Source organism: Setaria viridis, chromosome 1 (assembly GCF_005286985.2).
Source record: "Setaria viridis chromosome 1, Setaria_viridis_v4.0, whole genome shotgun sequence".
Taxonomy (NCBI): Eukaryota; Viridiplantae; Streptophyta; class Magnoliopsida; order Poales; family Poaceae; genus Setaria; species Setaria viridis.
The window spans coordinates 5552395-5570567 of record NC_048263.2 but is presented as its reverse complement, the minus strand read 5'-3'; the positions used below and the strand labels follow the sequence as shown (position 1 = coordinate 5570567).

The window sequence follows — 18173 nt, the reverse complement described above, 5'->3', positions numbered from 1 at the left end:
CAGAGTACCAACCGTGTTGCAACCGAGTAGTAACTAGTTACAATCAGTAGTAACTGGTTGCAATTCTATTTAGTAGGAAGCATATCTAGGTGCAATTAGAGTAGCAATTGGGTTGCAACTGAGTATTAAATAATTGCAATCATAAATAACAAGTGCTAAATAGGCTACAATCAAGTTGTAATTGGGTTGCAGACGTTCTTGCAACTCAAAGCACATCTTAGTTGCAATTATATATTTGAAAAAAACTTCATCAAATATAGCCTTCATAGATCTCGTTGTGTTAAACATATTTTTTTCCAACAACCTGCTTCAAACGGATCTAAAATCGGACTTGCAGTTTAGGAAATATCGCATTTTTTGTTTAGAATGAAGAAAAGATTTCCTGCATGCATACTTCCTGGTAGGTGGGTTGAGTTCTGAGGTGGCGTCATGTGATTAGTTGTCTCCATTTAGTTTTGCACGCAGGAGCATGGGCTTTCCTTAGCGCGTGAATTAGCTAGCGCGCGGGACGTAAGGTGGGGGTCTGTGCATTTGTTGTACAGAATGCACCTGGGTGCATTTTAGCCTCGCTACGGCCGGTCATAGAATAGCTTATTTTGTAGCCAGTCCATTCAACGCATTAGAATGGTTACAATAACTTGAATGGTTTCAAACAACAATGTAGTCGACTTACTAGAATTGATATGTTCATTCTTGTATATGGTAATTTACTATATATTGTAAATTATGAACATAAAATAGTTTATTCTATAACTCCGTGACTGATCATAGAATAGCTTATAAAATAGTCAGGCCATCTAACCAGCCACCTACCGAACCGGGCTCATGCTCCTGGCCCGCTGGCCGCGTCTGTTGCATGCGCCAGCTGAGCAGGTTGGAGCCGAGTTGCTGGAACACACATTATCTACGATGATTATGGTAAATAAACACGCAAAGATCCGGTAGTTAATTCAGGTTGATTAGTTGACGGTTGTTTCGGGAATTTTGAGTTCACGGTTGTGGCGCAAAATTGTGGTAACTCTGCATCCTAAAATCCTAATTATCGCCTTGTGACTTCCAAATTCTCGTGACTAATTCATGGTAAATTCGTTTTGTTATTATACTAATTGGTTCCTTGAAAACACACAAGATTGTATAGTAACTCTCCATCCTAATTATCGACTCGTGCCATCCGCATTCTCTTAACGATTTCGTGGTAAATTCAACTCATCGTAATAGTAACGATTTCCTATATCGTCACTCTTCTCTGTATTACGACAGTTGAACATCATGTCTTTTTCGGAAGCGTCTAAATATTTACCATATATTGCACGCACTAGTTCTACATATATATCAGAATGGTCTCGTTCTCTTAACACATACGGATGCTTGATTAAAAAAAAAATCACGTACACACGCAGCACGTGTACACAAACCTTGCTTGCTCACGTATTATCGTAATCCAGACCACTAGCTTGCACGCACGCCACAACTGTGAACTCAAAATTTCCGAAACAACCGTCAACTAATCAACCTAAATTAACTACCGGATCTTTGCGTGTTTATTTACCATAATCACCGTATACATAGTTAATGTGTGTTCCAGCGCCTCGGCTCCAACCTGCTCAGCTGGCGCATGCAACAGACGCGGCCAGCGGGCCAGGAGCATGAGCCCGGTTCGATGGGTGGCTGGCTATAGAATACTCTCCTAATTTATCAGTATCTTTTCCGTAAACGTGTCACCATGTATTAATTTTCCGTCAAGCATTTCTCTGTGTCTCTCCGGAACAAGTACACTCGCGTCACCTTGATCTGATCCGATAAGCTAACAAAAAAATTACGTCGCTGGCAGGAAACGTCAAGCCAGATCTACCATGATGCCTCCAGGATCCCAATGGCTTGTCTTCTGCCGAGTTTCTTATGACGCTGCTGCGCCGTTTCAAGGAGTTGATTTCTTGCAAGCATGGAAGAGTGAGGAGATGATCGTCTTAATCCAAGTGTAAATTATGTTAACTTCCCAGACAGAAGTATCGACAAGACCACTTCTCTTTTGTGCATGACATCATCACTGCCATCAGGTAGACATGAGACATGACAAACGTCAGTGTTTAGTTTTATAGCAGTCTCAAACTCTCAATCCTTCCAGTACGTACGCTATACGTGTGTATTTATACTATTACTTGTGTCAGAACAAGTTCGTCTGTACTACTACATGCTTAGCCATAAATGTCCATGCGTCGCTTTCGATCTCAAAGGCATTTCCTTGTGTTGTGTCTACACACTACAAACAACAGCATTGCGTCAGTATGATGTTCTTATTTTTGATTGATTACTCTTTCATGTTGAATTTATCGTTATTAAGATATGTCGGCTAGATCTTTTGAAGATCCTCGACGTAGGAGGTAGTTGCGTGTGTGTATGTGAACGTTTATGTGTAACCGAAAACATGTGCACCAGGTAAACTGGTCAGAGAAAACATAGAAAACCATGCTGATAAAACTTGTATAGTTTCTTCTGATGAAACAAAATCGATTGCATCGATTCGCTATCCTTCCTCAGATACTTAGGGTCTGTTTGGGACTGCTCCGCTCCAAAAAAAATAGCTCCACTCCAGCTTCATCTTGCCAAACACCTTCAGCTCCAACTATACCAACTCCAAAAAAAATGTGGATCTGGGGGGCAACTCCAAGATTTTCCTGGAGCTCCTCAAAGGGTGCTCTCAAAAAACAACTTTTATAACCCCTCTTGGAGTTGGGTAGAAATTACCCACCAATGCCACCCTTTACAGTACCGTTGAGAAAGAAAAAAAAAACAACCGTGGCTGTTTGGCGCGACTCCTGTTCTTCCCGCGACTCCTGTTCTTCTGGCCGTTCGCTGCCGCCCGTACAACTTCCGGCCTGGGCGCCGCCGCCCGTACAGCTTCCGGCCTGGGCGCCGCTGGTGATTCCACCGCCGCCCTCGCGCCAGACTCGGCTCCACCGCCTGGTTCTCCTCCTCCGTCGCCGGCGTCGAGCGCCCGTTCCACCCGTCGCCGCCCATGGCCGACGGTGCGGAACCCGTGGCCGTCGAGGACTTGGAGGATGCCGGCGGCGACCCTGTGCTGGGGGCGGGCGGCCGTGGGTTGGGCGCGGCCGTCCCTGTCCTGGGCGCGGCCGGCCTGGGCGCCGCCGGCCTGGACGCGGCCGGCCTGGGCGCGGCCGGGCTGGGCGCCGGCGGCCTGGGCGCCGCCCGCCTGGGCGCGGCCGGCGTGGGCGCCGGCCGCCTGGACGCGGCCGGCCTGGGCGCGGCCGGGCTGGGCGCCGGCGGCCTGGGCGCCGGCCGCCTGGATGCGGCCGGCCTGGGCGCGGCCGGGCTGGGCGCCGGCGGCCTGGGCGCCGCCCGCCTGGGCGCCGGCCTGGACGCCTCCGGCCTGCGCGGCTCCGGGCTGGGCGGCGCCGGCCGTGGCCTGGGCGCCGGCCGTGGCCTTGGCGCGGCCGGCCGTGGCCTTGGCGCGGCCGGCCGTGGCCTGGGTGCCGCCGGCCTGGGCGCCGCCGGCCGTGGCCTGGGCGCCGGCGTCCTGGAAAAAATCGGCCGTGGCCTGGGCGCCGCCGGCCGTGGCTTGGCGGTGGGCGGCCGTGCCTATGCCGGCAATAGGACGATGATGGCCGATGATGAGGCTGACTTGGATGAGTTCGTGCCTGTCGGCCAGGCCGGGTTCGGTCGTGCCTTGGGCGTCGCCGGCCGTGGCTTGGTGGTGGGCGGCCGTGGCTTGGTCGGTGGCGCCCGTGCCTATGCCGGCAATAGGACGATGATGGCCGATGATGAGGCTGACTTGGATGAGTTCGTGCCTGTCGGCCAGGCCGGGTTCGATCGTGCCTTGGGCGCGGCCGGCCGTAGTTTGGCGGTGGGCGGGCGTGGCGCCCGTGCCCACACTGGCAGGAAGCAGCCCCTGGCCGACGATGAGGCTGACTTGGATGAGGCTGACAGGATATCCCAGGATGCGGCGGGTTCAGGATAAAATCTCTGCAAAATGTGGATGATTTGACCGTTATGTTTGGTGACATCATTAATGATGAAACAGATCATTGGAACCCTATGAGCTCGAACCCTATCATACCCCAAAATGATGACACTCCTATTGAAGTAGACCTTGATGTTGGTGAGAACCTTGATGGTGGTGGGGATGACATTGAGGATAATGGAGGTGTTGCTGTGAATGACATTGAGGAGGTATCTCCATCCATTGGCAATGCAAAAAGAAGATCGAGGGTTGTCATAGAGAAAGGAAAGAAAGCAAAAACAGGAACAGCACTTGTGATTCAAGAAAAATTGAGTGAGATAGCTGAACAAGCCAAGGCTTTCACATCAAGAAAGGTTGGCGAAGTTACTGTTGAACAAGTAATGGATCTTGTTTTGGATTGTGGAGCGGGGTATGGTACCGATGAGCATTTTATTGCTACTGAGTTGTTTGTGAAGAAAGATCAAAGGGACATGTTCATGACACTTCCAACTAAGGACATTAGATTCGGTTGGCTTACGAGGAAGTTCAACGTCAAATACGGGAACTGAAGATCACCATTTGTTTTTTTCAATTATGTGGACACCATTTTTATTTTTATTTATTAATGTCACTTGAACTTTGTCATCATTGAACCTTTTGTATTAATGTCACTTGAACAATGGTGTATTCATGTTATTTTGTTTCATGCCAAATTGCAGGTGTCCGAGAGTGAGAGTGATAGTAGTGAGGAGAGTGCGCAGTTTTGGAGTTTAGTTCTTGGTGGTGCTCAAGTAGCTCAAATTTATGTCGATCTATATCTAGATAAAAACCCACCAAGAATATCAAACCTTAGTGGCATGGGATGGTTGATGGAGACAATAAGGAATGCAGGAGAATGCCATAGACAACTTCGTATGAATGAGAAAATACTTATGGATCTTCATGATTTATTGGTGGGAAGGTATGGGCTAAAACCTTCGATGCATATGAACACGCTTGAGATGTTGGCCATCTTATTATACACTTTGGGTGGAAATGAGTCAAATAGGAGAGCTCAAAATAGATTCAACCACTCCGGTGAAACTATAAGTAGGAAATTTGATGAGGTCTTATTATGTTTGATTGCTATGGCAAAGGATTTTATTAGACCAAAAAATCCAAACTTCCCTACTGTCCATAAAAGGATAAGAGATGACAGACGTGCATATCCACACTTTAAAGATTGCATAGGTGCTCTTGATGGTACTCATATTCGTGTCGCTCTGTCACCTGAGGAGATGGTAAGATATATTGGGAAAACCGGAATGGCAACACAAAATGTTCTAGCTGTTTGTGATTTCGACATGCGTTTCACTTATGTATCCACGGGTCAACCCGGAGCTATGCATGACACAAGTGTGCTGTACAATGCAATTAGAGTGGACGAAGAATTCTTCCCACATCCTCCACAAGGTAACATCGTCTTCATATGATTTTTGTTTTACTTGTCCTAGTGCTGAACAAATAATAACTTATATTATCTTCTCATTTTGCAGGCAAATACTATGTTGTTGATGCGGGTTATCCTAATCGCCCTGGGTATCTAGCTCCGTACAAGGGTGAAAGGTATCATTTACCCGAATGGCATAGGGGTATGGAACCAAAGACTCCCGCGGAAAGGTTCAATCGTGTTCACTCATCTATTCGCAATGTTATTGAGAGATCATTTGGATTATTAAAAATGAAGTGGCAAATTCTCTACAAGATGCCACCGTACCCTATGTACAAGCAAAAGATGATTGTTGTGGCTACTATGGTCCTTCATAATTATATCCGTGAACATGGAGGTGAAGACATTGACTTTGATCGGTGTGATCGTGATCCTAATTACATACCTACTATCCCGGAAAGGTATAACAAATATGCAGTTTCTCCCTTGGCGTCGGACGGGTCTACTTCGAATGCCAATGCTCCTACTATGGATGTATTTCGTGATGAGTTGGCCACCGCTCTTTCTCTTGCTTGGAACTAGTTAATATTGATGTGGTTAATTTTGTAATTTCATTTGATGTCACATGAAACAAATTTTAATTTTTATTGGAACAAGTAATGGATATGTTATCTAGTACGAAATTTTTTTTCCATGTGAAAAAGAAACATGAGCAGTGCATGACCTTTTGGGTACTGTAGCGCGGCACTGTAGCATGGTACTGTAGCGCGGAACTGTAGCACAGAGCAAAACCTTTGGGCAAAAACGACTATTCCCACTTGTTCCTATAATTTTTGGAGCTGAATTTGGATCCGGTAGCCAAACAGGTACCCAGCTCCCTATTTTTCTGGAGTTGGTGGAGTGGATCTGACAAAAGGTGGAGTTGGTGGAGTGGAGCTATTTTTTTTGGAGCGGAGCAGTCCCAAACAGGCCCTTAATCGCAAGCAGTTGGTACTTGGGAGCACGTACATACACTGTACTAGGATATATACCAAATTGGCAGACCAAAAAAAATTCAAATCTAAAACAAACGTGATGATGAGGCACTAATCAGAGCACTTTACAACGATCACAGCGTTTCATATTCCAAGTTATCTACAAGGCAGACGGTGAAGAGAAGAAGAAATCTGGCAGACTAGCAAGAAAATTTCTATACGTATGTACCAGCAGCATCAGGGCAGGCAGGCTCACAACTTCAATGTCAAATCAAGCTTAGGCATCTCTTCCTGTCCAGCCCCTGGGCTGTCAACGTACCCGCCAGTCAACCACCGCTCGCCGCCGGCCACCGCCACCGGTAGAGGCCGGCCGCTCGGCGCGCGCATCCACTCCAACGCCGGCGCTGAGATTGCCGGCGGCGGCACGAAGGCGCCGTGGACGGCGAACGGCGGCGCCCCGCCATGCGCGCGCGCATGGTGAGCGAGCACGAGAGGCGGCTCCGCGTCGGCGCGGTGCCTGGCCAGCGTGCGCTCGCGCTTGTGCGCGTTCTGGTGCCCGCCGAGCGCCTGCGAGCTATAGAACTGCCGCCGGCAGTAGTGGCACGCGAACAGCTGCGCCGGCTCAGGCTCGGCCGCCGCCGCAGACCGCGCCACGTCCGGCACGACGACGACCACGGGCAGCCCGGCGGCGCGCACCGCGTTCACGCCGACCATCCCCGCAAGGAGGTTGAGCTCAACCGGTGCGGCGCCAGCCGCCCCGCTGCCGTGACCACGGTGACCATTACCGCCGGCGCCGTTTGGCCAGGTCCCTCCTCTCTCCTTGTCAACCTCTGCCTCCATAAGGTGCAGCAAGGCTTTGGAGTTTGGATGCCACCACGATAAGGTCTTGGCCGTCTTGTATTTGTATTTGTGACAAGTGATGATATATAAAAGCAATAATACGACGAGCGTGGTTTTGGAGCAACTCCAAGAGGCTGCTAATCTTACCCCCAATACCTTTTTTTAGGAAAAAAGAGAAAAAAAATGAACTCCAACAATCCACCTAAACCTTCCCCAATTTTTTAGCGACGCTAAAAAACAACCTGCCACCACGTCTATTTTAGCGTTGGCGTTCCCCCCCCAATTCTGATTCCCGCACGCCCACGCGTCCCTTCTGATGGGCCCAGTACGATGACGTGGTCTGTGTTTGAAATATTAGGGGCTATTTATTAGCGATCTGCTGTGGACTGATATGTTTTTGGGGGAAATTTTTTTTGGGAGAACCCCCAATACATAGTTTTGGGGAAGAATTTTTTAGATACTCTTGGAGTTGCTCTAAGGCGACAGCGACGTACTACACGTCATCCAGGCATGGTTACTTGTTTCTCGGCACGCTTTGCCTCCGGCGGGCATGAATGCCGGCTGATGCAACAAAGATTGCCGTTCGTGTGGGGAGATTTCTTTACCATTTCCATGCCGACGTCCATGGATGAGGCAAGCCATGGGTGCTACGGATTAGGACATGGAGTCAATTGATTGTTGAGCAGCTTGAGATCCACATCAGCAGTTGAAGAGGTCGGTGTATACATCCGAGTGTCGTGCGTGTGCGTGTGCGTGTGGATGTGAACAGGCCAGAAAAAGAAACAGGTGAAACTGCCATTCCAAGACACAACGCGTGCGCCAACCAAGCATGTTAATAACGGAAGTGGCACAAGCTCATGCGACTCTAAACTGCGTGTTTGAAAACAGAAGCAGATGTCTGAAGCATAGAGAGATGAACAAGCAACTGCTGGATCTTCCATGCTATGGTCTTTGAGAAGGAAACATCGAGCGCGGGTTTTCCGAATTCTGTAGGCCTGGCAAGGCGACTGACGAAACAATCTCCTACGCGGCTGCACGGCAGAGGACTCAGTCCATCCTTCCCTTCACCACTCTCTCCTGCACTTCAGTGGGTGTGCTGCAACAAGGAGAACCAAGTTTCAAAATAGAAAATGAATGGCGAGTAACCGAGTAAGCATATTCAGTAAAACATTATCATCTTAACGGTAAAGGATTTGATACCACCCAACAGTTACGCAAGTCATGCTGATCAGTGGAAAAGTTGGTCGGACATACATGTATGTATTAGTAGCTAAGGCGTTTGAAAGATGCAGGGAACTTACACAATGACAACATAACCTCCCCAGCCAGCGAGGCAATCACGATCAACAGAAGCCATCAATGCTTGTGAGACTGTCTCAAATAGTTCTTCCGGTTCCTTTATACCAAATAAAAATGTGATAGTACTGTCAAGCCACAGTGATAAGGTAGGTCCATGCAGTACAACCGAAGAAACACAAACAGCCTAGGGCAGGAAGATCAATCTAACTATCTAAGTATTACTAGAGCAGAAAGCAAATCTTTATGGGATGGGCACATGTGATGGCACACATTCCAGTGTGAAGACAAAGCAACGACTCCATTGACCATTGGTGCAGGTATAATGATGATAATTGGTATCTCAGGGTCAGATACAAGTTTGAACCAATCTAATTAATGAAGTGTGCAAACATCTTCATAGCAGCAGTTGAATCCACAAACTAGATTAACAATGAGGCTAGGTAAAAGATGAGCTATCAAAAAAGATCGTTTAATAGACAATTGAATTCATTTAGAAATCAAAAGAATAACTAAAAGTAGACAGAATTTGCATTTAAAGATTTTGATGCACAAAGTTTCTCACATAAAGACACTAACCATGTTTGGCTTATACATGGACTCACAAGCACCATAAAGTGACTCTGAAGAAGTACCAGATACCACAAAATCTTTTGCAAGTTCCCTGCACAAAGAAAATACTTTGATAAGATAGTACAAACAATAATGTCAAGATGGGAAACCAGGATAGGATCTACATGAAAAAAACAGGCAGCCATAAATATTATCCTGTTATAAATAGGCCTAACATGAAGAGATGCAATTGCGAAGGGTACAGTTAGGAACGGAACATGGATCCATTCTATAATAGTAATATGTGTTTGGTTTTTTGGTGTATGTGTTACGGGGGTTCCTGGCAAAGCAGAAAATCACATAAGTAACAATAGGACAATAAATATGTGTTTGCAGCCTCTTTAAATCCCATTTTTGTTCTGGAAATAGATATGATACTGGCAGTATGTTAACAAAAACATAGTGGTACGCACAAAAGAAATAGATGTGATACTGTCAGTATGTTAACAAAAATATAGTGTACAACTCAGATTAACCAGAAATTTCAAGGAACTGAGCTTAACTTGGCTGGCAGGAGATGTGGGCTGTGGGGTGTATATGTTAACTAAAACATAGTGTACAGTAGTTCAGATCAATTGGAAATTTGGAGAAATTGAGCCTATCTTAGTTGATGGGAGGTGTGGGGGGTGAACATGTTAACTAAAACATAAAGTACCATAGTTCAGACCAATCAGAAATTTGGAGAATCTGAGCCTATCTCAGTTGGCAGGAGGAACTAAAAAATATTGTGCAGTCGTTCATCAATCAGAAATTTGGAGAAACTGAGCCTATCTCACTATTTCAGTTGGTTGAATCAGGTGTTTATTTTCTTCTTAAGGCAAAATCAATAATCACCTAGGTCCTACTAAAAAGGAATAGGAAACTAAATACAAGAAAATAACAACAGTGTGTAAAGAGTCCACAAAGAAAATAGAAGAATAGTTGATACATACTTGGCACCAATGCAGTCCATGGTACATATAAATGGCTCATCGTTCTCTCCTAGGCCAGCAATAACTGGTTGACAGAAGTATGGCCCAAACCTGCGTATCAAAGTACATCCATCAGAGGTCTCCAAAGTTTAGCACCATAGGACCTCTCAAGTGACAAAACAGCAGATGAATCTACAAAAATATCTGAAACATTCGTGCCAGTCAAAGATAGGTTTGTGGGTCAGAGATGACAGCCAGACTCAACAATTGCACGATTGCTTCAGCATAACTGAGAAACAAAGCTTTATACCAGCCTACAGACCAGAGAGAAACATTATGTAAAGCACCAATGTTCTCAATTTCCTTATGTGGAGACATTAAAATTACTTCGTAGTTCACACTTCAGTTCACCCATCATTCAGTAAACCCAATTTTCCCTAGATCACTCCAATGGAATAATGATTCTACTATGCCTACAATTGAATCTATCAACAAATTGCCGGTTCTCACCTTTTCTCATAGAGGAGGGCCGAAACAAGGCTCGCAAAGGTCTCGGGCTTCATGTCCCTCTCCTCCCTCAGCTGGTACAGCTTGTGCCTGAACACCAGCCTCTGATACCTGCGCACAGCACGACACAACCACACGCATCAAACCCAAACCCTAAACCAAGTACGCCCCACTGCCCCGCCCCGAAAGGAGGCACCCAAACCAAACCACATCGAGAATCCGAGAGACCCACAGCGTCTGGGCGTCGGTGGCGAGCCCCGAGAGGCCGATGTAGAGCTTGTCGTGGACCTTGAACACCCGCTGGAAGTCGGTGGCGATCGTCTGCAGCTGGACGCCGAGGCGGCGGTCGCTGGCGATCGCGAAGCAGTTCTTCCCCACCATGGCCACCACGGCGCTCCCGTTGTACTCGAAGATCTGGGGAGCAAGCAACCGAGCGAAAAAAAACGCCCAATCAGACGTGGCCACAGGGTAGAAAGCTAGGGTTTCGGAGCACGGGCGCAGGAGGCGGAAGGTTGGAGACTAGGGCTCCGGAGGGTCACTCACCGACATGGCTGGCGGCGATGTGGTCAGCGGCGGCGGTGGCGACGACGGCGAGAAGGGAGGAGGCGGCGAGTTCGGTTGATTTACGCCGGCGGAAAAAAAAAACTTGAAGAAAGAGTGCGGAGTGGGCCTTTGTGGGCTGCCCCTGTACAGACTTCGTTACGGCTTACGGGGAAAGCAGTAGTATACGAAGATACGGATGCGGTCCCACTAGTCAGGCTAGAAGTGGGGATGGATACAATCACGGGCCGAGCAGTCCATCAAGAGCTAACAGCCCAAGGCCTCTTTGAAAAAGGGCGGGCTCATCATATATCCTTAGTTCCTTAATGGGCCAAATGGGTGCGGAGCCCATCAGCGAAGAACTATGTACTGTGCAATCCACTCTGCAAAAAAAAAAAACCAAAGAAGAAATCCACCTCCTTCCTGATCCAAGTAATCATGGGTCGTGACAGTACAAGGACAAGTCAAAGCACACCAAGGACAAAAGTACTTGATTGCAACAGATTACCCAACGTGGTAGTACCAAATCTGATAATCATGTGAAATCGTACGTCGTGAGATCGTGCTGCTATTGCCTACTATTAGTGCACGTTAGCTCACCTTCCAGGTACTGATGGGTGAAGAAGCTCACAAAACTTGTACCGTGCAGTGGTAAGCCGAGGCCTGCAATCCTGAACATGCAGCAAGTACTGCTAGATCAGATCAGATCGAAGCGACACGATCGCGTTCCTCTTCATCACTTCATGTGCTTGAGCAGCCGGGCAGGTAAACAATTTTAACTGCCGCCCAGAAATGCACGGTGCCACTGTCAGCGCACGCGCGTGATCTCTGCAAGTAAAACTGGCAGATGCACGTGACGGTGCGATCCTTGTCAGAGCCGAGTGAAAGATTGTGGTGCGCCGTCACGGTCCACAACGCACAAAACCGAACACGCCGTGCAAGCAAACGCTTGGATTCGGGGCAACCTGAGAACAGCTCGTAGCTCCAAACACGCCCGACCTCACTTTGGTTAAGATCTTTTCAAGACATCTCTCTTAGCAAGAGATAAGCTAGCAAAGACTCATGAAGATAGAGAAAAATTAACCAAACAAGCTGCGTGAAGAAAATGGTTAAACTTATACCATATAACCCTAACCGTAATCCGTAAACTAAGCTCCCTTTGCTTTTGGCACCTGTTTGTTGTCACACCAAAAGATGGAGAAGAAGAAAAAGCAATGTACTAGTGGGGTACCCCCGGTGATCATTGTTCATCCTATGTCTTTTTAAAACCAAAGAGTACATTACCAAGAGAAAGGTGAATAAAGACAACCACATGCACATGCTTCCACGGAATCCAAGCTTTTAGCTTCGGGCAACATGTACACTCTAGTATTCTAAACACATTTTAAGCATGGAGGTTAAGTGGAAAAAAGACAGAAAAGCAAGACTAGACAACTCATGTTAACGAAAAGCAGGATCTTGCTGGACCCTTGCATGCATGAAACACTCTCGGTTGCCTTTCAGGTGGAGTGACACTGACAAAGCGACAATGTGGCATCCCAGTATCCAAGAGAGACTTGGTTGGGCTGGGAGATGTGACCGTGCTGCCGTTCAACGGTCAACACCACGGACAGTACCAGTGCGATGCATTAAGTACCTTCAGTACAAGAGACATCAGTAGTGGTTAACCTAGACACTAATTTCCAAAGCTAGTATGAACATCATCTCCAACTGCCTGATGACGCATCATTAGTGCAAGAAAAACACAGCATTAGTGTTGCATTAACCTACATACCTGCTAAAGCCGGTATGGGATGTATGATCCCCAACAACCTCATGAGCTGAGCATTTTTGGCTATCTCTACGCCGACAAGGAGACAAATGCAAAGCATGTCGCCTTTTGTCGTTGCCCTGCACATTGTCGCCTTTGTCATTGCGCTGCACTTGCTGCTGCATGCATGGCCCTTTTCTTGGAGCCTATGATCACCCAACCATATGAAATGGTCTCTTAGTTTCCTACCTAATACGCACATGCTCACCTGTTCTTGTTCCCACTGCTTTTCATGGTAAGCCTAATTCATAGTGATAGTCTCATAATTGCATTCCATCATTCTGAACATGTCAAGTCACCCGCTGAAATTTGGGGGGAAGTACCTGACAGATTACATTCAAAAACACAGGCACAGTAGATAGTACCGCTGAAAGTGATTTGTAGCTATCAGCTTGCAAGTAGTGCAGAAGGTATGTCTTGCAAGTAATTTGATGGTACAAGCATAATTTCAGAGTCAAGCAACTGATGGATTTCAGTATTGATGAAATGCTTGATCAGCCTTGCTCTTAAGCTCAAAGTATTACGGAAGCTTATGAGGCGGTAATAGATGCTATACATGACAATGACATGATCTCGATTCTGGGGCAGACATTTTTTTTCTTCAGGTAGTACTGAGTTACAGTATGGAAAATCTTTAATCTATACAGCAGTTACCAAATTCAAAAAAAAAATGACGACTTCTTTTTACTTCTTTATACAGCCAGGGCAATACGTGAACCTGCTCCACAAACCCAAAAAAATCTGCCAATTTAGCACCTCAGATTGGCACTCAGACAAACATCATGGAAGGCGATGCAAGCAAGGAACCATAACCCCTGCTCAACATCATAAGTTATCTGGAGTCCTGAACCACTTGGATGAGCCCTACTGCATCACCAATTCCAGTCATGTCCATGTTTCTTTTATCTTAACAAAGGAGAATGCCTTTGAGTAGCATAGGGCGACTCTGGGTTGATCCTCAGAGTTCCTCCAAGCTCCATGGGCACCAGGGGTACCAGAGAGTGGAGTACATCAGTGATCAGGGGCCTGTAACTTGGCTCTGGTTGCACACAGAGCACAGCCACTGCAGCAACCTAGACAGAATGTACCCGTCTGATCAGTTAAAAAGCTAAATACACATGAAAGATACAATACGTTATGATCTCGAAAATGCTTACTTGGTACAAGTGCTTCAGATCCATTGTGTTCTTGATCATGGGGTCAATTATGTTAGGGAGTTTGGATCTATCAGTTAGCTGAGGCATGGCCTGCATTTCAGATCCAAGTATGCCAATATATCAGAAGTCAATGTGTATGTCAAATACAATAGGAAACCTCAATTTGGACAGTGATGAACAAAACTATTTTTGCATGTTGAGGGGGAAGAAATCTTCTACTGTTTGATTGGATACTAGATTCTAGTAACTCAAGAAGACTCCAAATGTCATAACATTGCGTACCCATGTAACAATTGATTGGCACTGAGATTGTGCCGTCTTCTCAACAGGCTTCCTTCCTAGCAGAAGTTCTAGAAGTACTACTCCAAACGCATATACATCGCTCTTCTCAGTCAACTTCCCTGAATTCGATGCAGTTGCACATGATTAGAGTAGAACACCATAGTTGTGAACTTGTGATTAAAGAGTAGTCCACAAATAGGATTGCAAGTGAGACGCAAAGGAATGGAGGAGGACGAAAAGAGCATACCATCTAATAAGTACTCAGGGGCTACATATCCCATAGTTCCAGAAAGCTTTATATTCCCTTTGCTGTGATTCCCACTAGTCACTGCAAGGCCGAAATCCGAAATCTGCACAACAAGAAAGTATTAATGAACTGACCCTTTATTTCTTATTTTTGTCAAATATAAGTTGTGGTCAGTGGTCAATAGCAATATTGAATTGACTAGAAGTAAAATAATAAGGCATACCTTAGCATTGAAGTCTGGATCTAAAAGTATGTTAGATGATTTCAGATCCCTATGGATAATTGGTGGGTTGCAGTGTTCATGCAGGTACTCTAATCCCCTGGTTGGTTCAGATACAGATGCATATTATAAAACAGTCATTAGCAAACAACATAGTTAATCATACTAAGATAAGGTGCGAGAAGGAAACCTTGCCGTGTCAAGAGCAATCTTCATCCGAATGTGCCAGCTTAGAGCTGAACCATGTGACGGACCTATACAAAACCACAGGGATTACATCGAAGCTTCTCTAATCTCTAATTTATTAAAGATTACAGGACGACAATAAACAAAAGCGAACAAGAAAATACAGTTTAAAAAGTCCTTAAAGAAAAAGATACCATGAAGTTGTGAGTCCAATGACCCATTCTCCATCAGCTCATAAACAATGAAACGGTTCTCCTCATGAATACAGAAGCCCACAAGGGACACTATGTTCGGATGCCGAATCCTCCCAAGCAAATCTAGTTCATTCTGCTAATTCAAACAATAACAAAAAATATTAATATTTTTTCAAGAGCGCTGCTCATCAATTAATAACGACAATCCGAGCACAACTATTTAAATGGACAATTTTCGATAAAGATAAAGATTGGAGTAGGCAATCATCACCTCGAATTCCTTCTCGCAATTCTGTGCTCCACCACCCAATCTCTTCACCGCAGCAGCAAACCCTCCATCAAAATTGGCTCTGTACACACACCCAAACCCACCAACTCCAAGCACACTGCTCTCACTGAATTTTCCTGTTGCCGCCTCCAAAGATGTGTAATCCATCATCGCAGCAGTACTCTTCTTGCTAGTCTTGTATGAGTTGAAGCTGTTCAACATTGGCACAAATGCGATCCTCGCGGTATCTGGGCAATGCAAATGAGTAGGTCAGAAGCTAGGTGAGTATCTCACATGGCCTCATGGGGGCAACAAGGCAAGTCAACAAGAGAAGCAAGAACCAGTCAGGCCGAGACCTATGCTCTGGGTGTCCTTGGAGTCCACCAGGCCTCTCCGTGATCGCCACCACAGCACGAACGCATAAAGTGCGGCAAGGACGATCATGACCCCGGCGACGGAGGAGAGGACAATGGCCGCGATGAGCTCCCTGCGGAGGTGGTGGTGCCCCTCCACCACAATGACCACTGCAACAGCAATGCAAAAGCAAAACGAAAAGTGTGGTGTTAGACGCTCAAGCACTGTGGATGTTTATATAGGAGTAAAAGTTAAATATGAACATTACAAGGTCCATTCGGGTGTTGCAAAGAGATGAAATCGAAATCTTCCAAACGAAACTGCAATGGGTAAAATTGCAGTTCCCAAGATGACACAGCTCCTTAAACTCCAAAACAAAGAACATCCTTTTTGCATCTGAATTTAATGCAGTAATATTGGCAGCATCCAACTGTTTCCTTCTAAAATAAAAATTTTCCCCATTGCAATTGGCATAAAGTTTAACAAGCCAATCGAGTGCACATTAAATTCCCCCACAATTTCCTGAGTGGGAAAATCCGGAAGCAAACATTCCAAAGCTCAAACTTGGAAAAAAGTAGGATCCCAATGAACATTTACCCCACCACTCCAAAAGGAAGAACACGGCTTGCCCACCAAATAAGCACTGGTTTTTTTTTTTTTTTTTGAAGAAGGGCAAGTTCGTAGCCAGAAAACGAAATTTTGCAAACGACACACCGTGAAGCGAGGATCAAGAACCCAGGAACAGCACTGCAACAAGAACACACCGAAACCCCATAAAAGAGCAGCAAGCTTTGATCCATCCTACCCAAGGGAGGAGGCGCCGCGGCCGCAGGGAGCCCGGCGGCGGCGGCGGCGCTGCCGTTGACGGCGGGGGCAGCCTGCTGCACGGGCTGGCCCGCAGGCGCCCCGGGAGACGGGGGAGAAGCCCCGGGCGGCGCGGCCCTCCCATTGGCCCCCAGCGGGCGACACAGCAGGAGCAGCAAGACGACGACGAAGGCTGAGGAGCAGCAGAGCAGCGGCATTGACCTCATTACTCCTCTCCCCCCTCGCTCCCCGCCCGCGTCTCTCGCTCCCTCCGCTGGGAGAACAGAGCAGCGCAGACAAGGGCGTTACAACAGCAGGGGTAGAGGAGGAGGGGGCTCACTAAAGTCTGTGCCTTTCTGACCGGATACCATGCGAGCCAGGGAATCCGAAGAAAAAGAAATGCAGATACAGCGCCACGGCTGCGCTCCCTCTCTATGGTCTCTGCGGGCTTGCGGCCCCTGACTCTTGTGTGCACTCAACTCAACTCGTCTCCTCCCACCTCTGGTACGTATCTTGAGCCGCCAGCTGATTTGATGTCGCTCGGTTTCGTCTCGGCCAGTGCAACCCGTTTCGTGATCCCCTGGGTGAGCGAGTGAGAGCGAGACGGAGCAGCACGGAGGGATAGCGATGGCGGCCAGGGAGAGGAGGGGGGGTAAAGTCAAGTCCCCGTGGAGCACGGACGGCAAGGGGGTAGGAGAGAGACGGGCGGTGCGGTAGTGCCTCAGCTCTTGTAGGGTTGGTGGCCTGGTGAGTCGAGCCGAGCAGAGGAGCTGTCATGTGGCAGTTGCAAAAAAAGGCACCGCCGCCTGCAGCTGGGCCTGGGGGGGTGGCCTGTTCTTCCGTTCCGCCACAGGCTGGGGGTAGTACGACGCGGTACCGGCGAGTTTGAGCGTGTTAGTGCACCGTTTGCCCTGTACTTAAGACTTCTTTCTGTGCTGTTAAGTGTTAGATATTACTACTACCTCCGGTCAGATATGGTTTAGGTTCCAGGCAGCAAGAAGTGGTTAACTGCAAGTCTGATTACGTTTTCCCAAATCGTGATTCAGATGTGTGCTAGGAGACGCGTAACTTTGCAACGCGTGATAAGAAAGCAGCGAACGATGGTGCGCAAGCACGGCGAGGTGCGCGCGTTCGTGAACGGGTGCAACTGAGAAGTCAGCTAAACAAACGAAAGAAAACGAAACAACAGGCTACTTATTGATTAGAGCTCCGAGGGGTTAATTAACTTAGACGGACGGATGAGCTTTTTTTAAAAAAAAATTGACGGATGAACTCATGAACAGCACAGTTCTACTGAACGGCACCGTTGCTGTTGGCCGAAAGCAATGTTTCTCATCAAGCGGGGGCGCAGCATGAGTGCCGGCCGGCTCTCGAGAAGGTGGCGTCGTACAGGGGAGGGAGGATCGGGACCGTCGGTGCTTTTCCCCTGCAACGCCGGCAACCCAACAGTGACTGAATTCAATCGGCCCTGCTCCATCTCTTTCTCGTCCGTCCTTCCCAAGTAACGCGGCCACGCAGTGGAGGGCTGGAGGCACCGCTCTGATCCAGTTGGCTTCGGTACACGCACGCCTAAGTACCGATTAC

The 18173-nt window shown here is 47.4% G+C and overlaps 4 protein-coding genes across 5 annotated transcripts; 1 reads left to right on the top strand and 3 right to left on the bottom strand.

Annotated features, from left to right (window-relative positions):
* Positions 1-3619: 3619 nt before the first annotated feature.
* Positions 3620-5994, top strand: LOC140221520 (uncharacterized). Its single transcript, XM_072291275.1, has 3 exons — positions 3620-3965; positions 4040-4356; positions 4678-5994. The coding sequence occupies exons 1-3, from the start codon at positions 3620-3622 to the stop codon at positions 5428-5430; spliced, it is 1416 nt and encodes a 471-aa protein (XP_072147376.1). The 3' UTR covers positions 5431-5994.
* Positions 5995-6440: 446 nt separating this feature from the next.
* LOC117853146 (uncharacterized) lies at positions 6441-7839 on the bottom strand. Its single transcript, XM_072291623.1, has one exon. The coding sequence runs from the start codon at positions 7199-7201 to the stop codon at positions 6614-6616; it is 588 nt and encodes a 195-aa protein (XP_072147724.1). The 5' UTR covers positions 7202-7839; the 3' UTR covers positions 6441-6613.
* A 137-nt stretch (positions 7840-7976) lies between these two features.
* On the bottom strand, positions 7977-11231 carry LOC117855190 (proteasome subunit beta type-3). The gene is made up of 7 exons (XM_034737523.2): positions 11071-11231; positions 10760-10941; positions 10531-10638; positions 10042-10131; positions 9077-9161; positions 8503-8597; positions 7977-8297 (listed from the first exon to the last, which is right to left on the bottom strand). The coding sequence occupies exons 1-7, from the start codon at positions 11074-11076 to the stop codon at positions 8249-8251; spliced, it is 615 nt and encodes a 204-aa protein (XP_034593414.1). The 5' UTR covers positions 11077-11231; the 3' UTR covers positions 7977-8248.
* Positions 11232-13454: 2223 nt separating this feature from the next.
* LOC117841523 (probable receptor-like protein kinase At1g80640) lies at positions 13455-17273 on the bottom strand. 2 transcript variants are annotated; one of them, XM_034721915.2, is made up of 10 exons: positions 16591-17273; positions 15788-15955; positions 15435-15679; positions 15164-15299; positions 14974-15037; positions 14787-14883; positions 14564-14666; positions 14317-14435; positions 14035-14124; positions 13455-13950 (listed from the first exon to the last, which is right to left on the bottom strand). In XM_034721915.2, the coding sequence occupies exons 1-10, from the start codon at positions 16814-16816 to the stop codon at positions 13780-13782; spliced, it is 1419 nt and encodes a 472-aa protein (XP_034577806.1). In that variant the 5' UTR covers positions 16817-17273; the 3' UTR covers positions 13455-13779. The 2 variants fall into 2 exon arrangements, with proteins under 2 accessions (XP_034577806.1, XP_034577807.1); XM_034721916.2 differs by having other exon boundaries at positions 15164-15296; positions 16591-17270.
* Positions 17274-18173: the final 900 nt, after the last annotated feature.

Bases quoted from the DNA above. Each gene is read 5' to 3' on its own strand.
- LOC140221520 (XM_072291275.1), top strand. From the start codon at position 3,620: ATGGCCGATGATGAGGCTGACTTGGATGAGTTCGTGCCTGTCGGCCAG. The intron at 3,966-4,039 runs GTTCAGGATAAA...ATGATGAAACAG, and splicing joins GATATCCCAGGATGCGGCGG to ATCATTGGAACCCTATGAGC. The intron at 4,357-4,677 runs GTAATGGATCTT...GCCAAATTGCAG, and splicing joins GCGAAGTTACTGTTGAACAA to GTGTCCGAGAGTGAGAGTGA.
- LOC117853146 (XM_072291623.1), bottom strand. From the start codon at position 7,201: ATGGAGGCAGAGGTTGACAAGGAGAGAGGAGGGACCTGGCCAAACGGC.
- LOC117855190 (XM_034737523.2), bottom strand. The intron at 10,639-10,759 runs GTGGGTCTCTCG...TGCTGTGCGCAG, and splicing joins GCCACCGACGCCCAGACGCT to GTATCAGAGGCTGGTGTTCA. The intron at 9,162-10,041 runs GTATGTATCAAC...TTCTTTGTGCAG, and splicing joins ATGGACTGCATTGGTGCCAA to GGAACTTGCAAAAGATTTTG.
- LOC117841523 (XM_034721915.2), bottom strand. From the start codon at position 16,816: ATGAGGTCAATGCCGCTGCTCTGCTGCTCCTCAGCCTTCGTCGTCGTC. The intron at 15,956-16,590 runs GTAGGATGGATC...TTGCTGTTGCAG, and splicing joins CGCGGCGCCTCCTCCCTTGG to TGGTCATTGTGGTGGAGGGG. The intron at 13,951-14,034 runs GTAAGCATTTTC...CATTCTGTCTAG, and splicing joins ATCTGAAGCACTTGTACCAA to GTTGCTGCAGTGGCTGTGCT.